The 8,810-nt window shown below is 40.6% G+C and overlaps 2 protein-coding genes across 5 annotated transcripts in view; one reads left to right on the top strand and one right to left on the bottom strand.

The window, feature by feature from the left end:
* Positions 1–314: 314 nt before the first annotated feature.
* Positions 315–4,907, bottom strand: LOC131701766 (neuferricin-like). Its single transcript, XM_059001614.1, has 4 exons — positions 4,489–4,907; positions 4,092–4,232; positions 3,468–3,654; positions 315–3,129 (listed from the first exon to the last, which is right to left on the bottom strand). The coding sequence occupies exons 1-4, from the start codon at positions 4,778–4,780 to the stop codon at positions 2,928–2,930; spliced, it is 822 nt and encodes a 273-aa protein (XP_058857597.1). The 5' UTR covers positions 4,781–4,907; the 3' UTR covers positions 315–2,927.
* A 721-nt stretch (positions 4,908–5,628) lies between these two features.
* LOC117963316 (zinc finger ZZ-type and EF-hand domain-containing protein 1-like) overlaps positions 5,629–8,810 on the top strand; it is a 47,671-nt gene continuing 44,489 nt past the window's right edge. For 2 of the 4 annotated variants that reach the window (XM_059001598.1, XM_059001597.1), the window contains exons 1-4: positions 5,629–6,224; positions 7,606–7,750; positions 7,874–8,068; positions 8,240–8,423. In XM_059001598.1, the coding sequence (XP_058857581.1) occupies positions 5,829–6,224; positions 7,606–7,750; positions 7,874–8,068; positions 8,240–8,423 (920 nt within the window). In that variant the 5' untranslated portion in view covers positions 5,629–5,828. The remainder of the gene's footprint in view (positions 6,225–7,605; positions 7,751–7,873; positions 8,069–8,239; positions 8,424–8,810) is intronic. The other 2 variants (XM_059001596.1, XM_059001595.1) reach the window with 1 other exon arrangement.

Genomic DNA, 8,810 nt, shown 5'->3' with positions numbered 1-8,810 from the left:
GATACATATACTTTACATACAAGAATTACACAAACATGTTTTTTAAAAGGAACATGTGGGGCTGTTCTGCAAAGCCCTAGCTAGCCAGTTGTGTGAGGGGAAGCTCTCATGATGCCTGCTGACACTGTGCCTGCTTCCTGTCATTGGAAGGGGCTAATTATACAGTGGTAGATGGTGACGCACTGGATTTCATGAGAAACTGAAACTTAAGGAACAGAAACTTAAGAAACAGAAACCATTCTTATTGTGCGCTGCTGAAGTGAAGCAAGCTCCAAAATGATTAGAAAACCAGAAACATGACAAACATTTTTTTTTCTTTTAAAATTATTTATTTTAATTCTGACACAAGTAAAGTTTCAGTGTTCCCCAGTCAACTTCACATTTACACTTAGACTGGTCGCTACATTCTTCCCTAGTTTAACCACATATGGACTTTGTTGACTGACCACTTTGATTAGATTTCCCAATAGTTTGTTATAGGGACACAAACTTTCTTTATAATTGAAATTTACTTGCCACTATGTCACCCTCCCAAGACTGCGAGGCATCTTTTAAACATGATGATTTACTCTAGTAGCGTGTTGATAAAATGATATGTAGTATCAACCATTTTCACTTGGTAATATCTAATATGTCTGTTATATATTAGTTTTAATAGATCCTTCAACTAAAATAAACATGCAAAAACCTTAACTTTAATTTTAATAAAATGGAAGTGTTTTAGAAAAATGCATGCTTTTAACATTTAGTGCATAAATATAACATCTGCATAAGAGTTTCTACAGAAAAAATTAGTGTGTACTAAAAAGTCAAAAATTTTACTGACTGATGTTGTGCAACACAGCCCTGACAAGTTCATCTTTTGAAGGTTGGCCATCAATTGTGTTGTTCTCGCTAACCAAGTAGGACATAAGCATCTCCCTCGTGATACATCTTCGTTGCAGAAGCCATTCCACGGAGGGTAGAGACTTCACAATGTCGTCTAGGAGGCTGAGAGTCCATTCCCTTTCATGGCATGTCTTCACCTTTTTCCAGATTTCCACAATAGTAGATTCCTCTAGACGCACAAGTATTTTTCCGCATTCCCTCTGTTCGTGGTCTCTAAGCCTGTAACCTGGCAGACCCCGTGTATTCCAATACTTCAGTATTTCCTGAGTGATTTTATCTCTGGTTTGAGAAATGTTAACACTCCCGCATCTGACAAGTGCAAACTTGTAGAGGATGTTTTTGGTGAGCGCTGTGCGTGACAACAGTTCCTTAGAGCTGAGCGTGTTCTTCACCACACTGCTGATCATTATGGGTTTGATAGGACATCTTCTTTTAGAATCTGGCTTGGTGACTTTAAATATTTTTTTCAAGACTTCTGTCTCAAGACTTTCCAGGAGTTCCTTCCATAAGTGATCGTAGGTTTCCATACTCCCGGCGTCTCTGGTTTTGTTTTTGTTCTCCTATCCAAATAGGTGATAATAAATTGGCAGACTGGCTGGATCTTGAAAGTGGTGGGTATCAGAGTTGCTGCAGTTCTGGATACTGAAAGAATGAGCTCATGTTCAGCAGTTTTTAAAGCTCCACCATGTGGGCGGATCTTAATTCAATGATGAGTAACAGGAACGGTATGTACCAGATGTGTAAACAAACCAAGGTTCTGCTACCTCTCCCAGTTCTATTTGAATATACAGGGATTTACATAATTTCCATTACACGAGAGTAGATGTTAAAACTTCATGCTGATTTGAACTCGGCTCTCGCCAAGATAAGCACCAACTAAGACGTAGCTTTACAGTAAACTAATGTGAGCCATATGTGTCTCCATCCATTTACGTTTCCTTCCATATGATGATGTAGATATCCTTCTGTCTGGTGTTAATGGCTGAAGTGTAATGCTGGCTCCAGGGATCAGCTTATTTTGCCTCCCTGGCGCATCAGCACACACAACGGCTGCGATGCTGGCTCCGGGGATCAACCACAGTGCGGCCTCCCCAGCGCATCAGCATGACAACAAACATGCATTATTATTCTTATTATTGATTAAGCTTATTATTTGTTACAAAATAATAACAATCAATAAGCTATTTTGGTGATTAAAAGATGTATACATGTATATTTAACACCCTTTTTTAACATATAGTTTATTTATTTGAACAATCTGAACAACAGGTAGCCTATGATCAAGTACATAGTTTACGACATAAGCTGTCAGAAAAGAAACAAGCCTGTGTTATAGAATGAGTGTTAATCTATTATATGTGATGCTGATCTTGGATATGTAGTATGATGTTACTTCTAATCAGGTAGGACGCATGTACCTCTGTTGTGACTTGTTTTGGTTGTAGGAGGCATTCCTACAATTTGTTCAATAGCATCTGACGTCAGACGTACAAGTATCTGTGCGCACTCTGTCTGGAAACAACGCATCTCAGTCTTGTCACGTAGTGTAAACTACAGGCTATTCAAATCTAGAAGAATGAGTTACGAACACAATATACCAAAAAAAAAGAAAATGGGAATGTAATACTGCAGCTAGTAGAGGCGGTATATGTTTAAAATGCTTTGTCTCTGGTTTGTTATCAAACAATGTTGATTTAATGTATAGATGAGTCGTCTTTTATTTTTGTATCTACTTTTTATTGTGCGGTGTGTTTGATTGTTGTAGTTTTTAGTTTTAAAACTTTCTGTGCTGTCTCTGAACTGGCAAAATCAGATGCCATGGAACCCTGACAAATGATTTGATATTAAATTGTTAAAAAAAAAACAAGAAAAAAGACTAAAGCGTAACTAAGCAACTATATGAGTCATCCTTCCAAATCTTACCCTCCCATAAAAGGAATACAGAACTATTACAGTCTTAAATGGTTTTTACAATGAATATAGAATGGTGCTCCACAAAAGCAAGTCTGAGAAAGACAGGCAGTGCTTGGTTGCTGTTGTCAGTCTGTCAGCAGACAGGACTCTGCCAGTGAGGGACAGTCCTGGTACTCCTGCAGGTTGGGGCTGTCCAGGTCTCCCCTGTCCCTGAGCTGCTGGCTGGATGAGGGCCCGCTGCTCTGCACACACACACAGCGCTGGCTGCTGGAGCCTGGCGTGAACAGCTTCCTGGGCACGCCAACCCAGTCCCGCTGAACACCTCCACTGCAGAGACAAAGTGTGGATCAGTGACACTGTACCAGGACAGCAAGAGTGCTGAGCGAAGAACCCTCCTTAGAGAGGGTCTGCTATTCAAATATATACCTACTCAACTGCATCGCAATCGGACAAGCAGTCCCCAAAGTACAGACTGTGAAAAAGTCGGTAACCTTGACCAGCTTATGTGACAAACATACAGTATGTGATTACAGATGCAGGGGTGACTAAAAAAAATAGTCACAATAAAATGCAACATCTGCCTTGCAGTATAATAGCAATAAGGCCCTGCTTCACTACACAGTGCAGGTCTTGTGTGTGTGACAGTCAGGCTCATGTTACTGTACCTCTGTGTGGAGCACCACACCCTGCCCCCCTTGCCTGAGCTCCACTCAGAGTTGCAGGGAGGGAAGCGCTGCTTGTCCGCTTCAGCCTGCGCCCTGAGCTCCAGCCCCTCAGCCATGGCAGACTCAACCTGCTTCAGAGCCTCTGTGGGCTCCCCCGTCTCACTGTAGTACCTCCCCACCAGCCTGCCTTCAAAACAAAGCCATTGACTTGAAGTTAGTTCACGACCAGGGAAAAAGCAACGTTAACCCCTGGCAAACACTTCAGCTAATGCACATTATCCGAGATGAATGTCCTACTAGTGTGTGTCTACTTAATACATCTTGGTATAGTAGTACTGAGTTTAGCTGCTAAAATATTGTTTTTTACACAGTTTTCTCAATGGCTTTCCCTGAACTCTTGCCTTTGCTCTCTGATTACATTCTTAATAACCTGTATTGTAAAGACTTGAGAACCAGCTCAAATAATGGGGTTCAGTCTGTGCCCTCTAATCCTTTGCATAGCCTGTTTTCAGATCAAGTATTAGACAGTCAATGCTGCATTTGAAAACACCTTTCATATGTTTGTTTACTGGTCCGTCACCGAGTTTCAATGAACTCTAAAGAGAGGGTACATGCTGTACCTACCAACAAGTATATAATCTTTATTGTAGAAGGAAAGCCATTCAGAGAGGGACAAGATTTGAGCAGGTGAGAGTCCTGACACGTCATCCACAAGGCCGGCTTCTGTGAAATCCCCCGTCACGAAGGCTCGGGACGCATCTCTTCCTAAAACGAAAATTCACATTCAATTCACTTGAAATAACACGCTTTGTATGCCTCTATTTAAACACGCTGCTTTCTGCCTCATGTTATTATGCTATTGTCTTTTAACACAGAACCCCCAATTAATTCAAATCAACAACTCTGTTTTTATTTTGAAATGTACAGTGCCGTAGTGCCAGAAAAGTTGAATGAGAGTATGCTGCTATCGCGTGTATGTGAAGTAGTAATGTAATCCCCTAATAATAGACCACAAATTTACCTGCAAAGAAATGGTAGGACCCCCCAGGTCCATAATGTTTGTGTCCCTTCCCCACATCAAACACCTGTCCCAGAATGGAAAGGTACACGCCGGGACTGCCTTGCTGTCCATTATACCGGGATAGCTCCTGCAAATCAAGCAGCCGAATCGTGTCCCCAGCGGCGTGCCCTGTGTCTGTGATACACGATTTCACCGTGTCCCATCCGGGGATCAAATCCAATACATAACCAATCTCGGGACCGATTAGGACCGCCACTGCAAGGCATACTACCGCTAGCAGATGCCTGATCATCGCAGAAAAGGTCAGGTGTCTTTCATGAAGTTATTTGATGGGTCAACCAACTGTATTGTTTTGCTCCTGCAACTGTGTTCAGGAGGATTGTATTTGCAGTAACACCAGAGATCCCATTTCCTGAATTGATGACGTACTGTAGTTTTTTTAAAGGGTACACCTTTGAAATATATTTAAAATAAATCAACATATTTATTTGGTATACGAGTTTACATTTTAAATCTTTTACCAGTTATACAATGGCAAAAGGCATTCTTGCATAGTAATGCGTAGTAAATTACAGATTTAATTAACTATAAAATCGGTTATGGAGGCAAATCCAAATTGTACAAATTATTGGATACGTGTATTTGATGAATATCAATTTAAATACATAATAACCCCCTTTCGGATTGTGTACCCCATATAAAAATGAAATTACAATGTTGTTCCTGTATTAGGCAGTTATGCGCCAGTTGTGATGGACGGGATAAGATTTGAGACTACAATAGAAATATATATTTTTGGAAAGTTTTTTATTTTTTATTTTGCATTGTCAGTTCTTTTTCATATTTAGATCTTAAATTTCCCAATTAGATTGTTTTACCATGATTGCGGATTCTATAATGTTGAACTGTTTAAAAAAATGATTTGATAACAAGCCGGGTGCTAATGTACCGAATAAGATCATTCGAATGCATTTACGTCAGACGGTACTGGTATTATTGACATAGTTTAACTGTAAATTAACACACAACGATACATTGTAAACTGACTCAATTCTTATTTTCGACTTATTTCTGGTTTTATTAACGTTTGCATTTTTTTTCTAGCAGAAGAAACACCTGTCTAGGTGGGCTGAAGAAGTTCAGCTGAAGTTTTCAGCCAATTAAAATGACGACGTGATGACGTTTTGTAGTACGTCGATGCGGTAGTGAGAACAGCCTGATGAAGCGGAATTGGGGGAGCGAAACAGAGATCCCAGTAGCCGAATATTTCACAAAACACGCCCGTTAGCCTCGCAATCCGGGCTGCTGGACTGTGGGATAGCCCGAGGCCGCTGACAAACATGGGGAACGCAGATAGCGGCTGCGTAGGAGCTAGCGGCGATGAGGAGGAGATGGAGGCCGGGACTTCCAGCGTTTCGGGAGTCAGTCCGGCCTCTGGGAGCCCGGGTGCTGGCAGTGGCTCCGGGGGAGTTGGGGGGAGAACAAATTCTTCCCAGGGACCAGGTAGCGGGCTTCCTCCCCCCGAGGCGCTGCTCGAGCAGGTGAAGCTGAGGGATGCAGCAGTCCGTATGAGAGACTCCGGGGCCGCCGTGTCAGAGTCGGTGCTTGCCCGGAACGAGAGCGCTCTGGTTCGCTGGCTGGAGGAGAGGCTGAGCCGCGGTGATGAGACGGTCACACTGGAGCAATTTTGCGAGATGTTAGAAGGCCGACCCGCGGCTAGAGACGAGTGCGAGGAGGTATGCAATATAATAAACACACATATATATAAGCAACTACAAAAGGTCGCTTGACATGCAGAGGTACATTTTCACTGTGGCAAACATGGCTCAAACTCCAATAACAGCGGTGATAAGAATGGCTATTGCACTTCGTGATTTGACAGTTTCGCAAGCTGGACTATTTTCTAGCAGATGAAAGGTACAGATGAATAGGCGTTTGGTATGTCTTGGCTTCTAATGAATATGGATATGGAATTTACAGGTTTATAAAACCACGCGTGCAAGCTACAGTTTAATATGAATTTGTTGGAGTTTTGAAAGTATGTAGCAGTAGGGTGTGGGCTTGTATCGGGTAAAGTTCCTTAGCAGATACTGTAGTTCTTTTGCACCCCCAAAGGCTTTGGTGTAACCTGCAGTGCGATGGGAGGGGCTTACAATATTTTTTTTGTGCATTTTAAATACAGACCTTAGTATCCAGTGAAAATAACTAGTTTATTAAAACACATAGCAATTTCATTAGTGGCATGAAACCCACATTTAAAGCTGCATTATTATGTGTATTTGCCATTTGCTATAGTTAAATGGCTGTTTGAAATGTGCTTTCTTTCTTTGTAGTGAAGCCAGAATAAGTAAATAGAATAGAGTAGCTAAGCCCAATTCTCATGCAGATAATGGATGGAGCAAGAACAAGGGATTTTTTAAAATGCATCGCATTGTAACAAAGCAAAGCAAAATAAAGGACATCAGGCAGGCAGAGTAAGTTATTACCTCATTCAGTTTCTTCTAGTAGTTTTGCTTACTGTATGGTCTGAAAAGCAAATGTGTGAGTAGTTAGGTAAACAAAGCAAAACGTGAAACAATGAAAATGGGAAACACCCAAAACCAGACCTGTGGTCAGTTACAATAGTAACTGTGTCATTTGTAATGAATGGCAAGTCCAATGCCATTGCAGCTGTAGCTGAACCTTGGCACACCTGTGTAATTGCATTTGTAATTGTAATTGCCATACAGTTCAATTACACACCGTTCCAAGCGTAATCATTCACAATTCCATATTGTGTTTTACATTGAGTCAACATTCTTGCATTTTCAACCACTTTTAGTGACCCTGTTTGTTTGAAAAATTGTTAGAGTATGTTTCTGTATTTGTACCAGCAATTACTGCTTGGTAGAATAAATTAAGTAAACGTGTTTGTGTGTGCTTCTGTTTGTAGTGTATTTGTAATTAAAATTGCAATTACTGTAGCATCATTGTAACTGATTGAGCTAATGAGTAATTCAAATTGCAATTTGAGCAAACAATTATGCTGCAATTGTAATTATAGTTATAATTGATGCCAGGTCAGCCCAGAGATGTAAAACGGTGCTGTTGTTGAGGCTTGTCCTCCTGCTTTTTCAGGCTTTTGGCCAGTTTGATGCTGAAGGTGATGGCGTTGTTGATGTTGAGAACATGCTGATGGCTCTCAAGAACTCCAATGGAGCCAATCTGCAGGGGGAGCTCAGTCATGTGATCAGACAGCTGCAGGCCTGTTCGCTCACTCCAGGTAAAGCCATAGGCAAAACCCTTTTAAAATGGGCGCGATAGTTAAAACATTAAATCTAGATTTACAACTTTTAGGTTGTTCAATAGGGCTTACAGAGACGATTGTTGTTTACCTGTCTTTCAGGATTTGTTGATATATTTTCCAAGTCAAAAGATCGCCTGGCTTTGCACAGCACTAAAATCCTGAGGTTTCTCCATCGGAACAGAATCCCCAGCAATGCCATCCCGTTCCCAGTGCTGGAAGGCTACAATAATATTTGCACAATGAGATCATCAGTAGTGCAGGACTTCTTGGATTTCCTCCTGCAAAAAGAAAACGGTACAGTACTTTCTCTGTTTCCTTTGCATGCAAGTCAAATAAAATATGGTAGATGTTTTATATAATTGTCTTTACCTGTTGGCCCTAAGTGCTGCTCATATCAGATCTAGAATATAAAAGCAGAAATAACTGATAATATTCATAAATGTTTTTTTTTTTCAATCCCTGTAGATTTGAATATTGAGAACACAGGTGAGCTGAACTGCGACCCTGAGCTGGACAAAGTGAAAATGGTCACAAAGTGTTACAGCGTCATAGAAACGTCATCCAACTCTGCTGATATTGACAAAATGACCAATGGGGAGACTGTGTCCTTCTGGCAGTCAGATGGTAGTGCCCGCTCACACTGGTTAAGGTAAGGCCAACACAAAACCACAACAAAGAATTAAGAAAAGAAAAGAACTGCTATGGAACACATGACATTGCCATATATATATATATATATATATATATATATATATATATATATATATATATATATATATATATATATACATATATATATATATATACAGTGCCTTGCGAAAGTATTCGGCCCCCTTGAACTTTGCGACCTTTTGCCACATTTCAGGCTTCAAACATAAAGATATGAAACTGTAATTTTTGTGAAGAATCAACAACAAGTGGGACACAATCATGAAGTGGAACGAAATTTATTGGATATTTCAAACTTTTTTAACAAATAAAAAACTGAAAAATTGGGCGTGCAAAATTATTCAGCCCCCTTAAGTTAATACTTTGT

The sequence above is a fragment of the Acipenser ruthenus genome, chromosome 26, assembly GCF_902713425.1.
Source record: "Acipenser ruthenus chromosome 26, fAciRut3.2 maternal haplotype, whole genome shotgun sequence".
In the NCBI taxonomy this organism is placed as follows: Eukaryota; Metazoa; Chordata; class Actinopteri; order Acipenseriformes; family Acipenseridae; genus Acipenser; species Acipenser ruthenus.
Note: the sequence above shows the minus strand (reverse complement) of the source record. Positions and strands in the feature narration are given on the sequence as shown.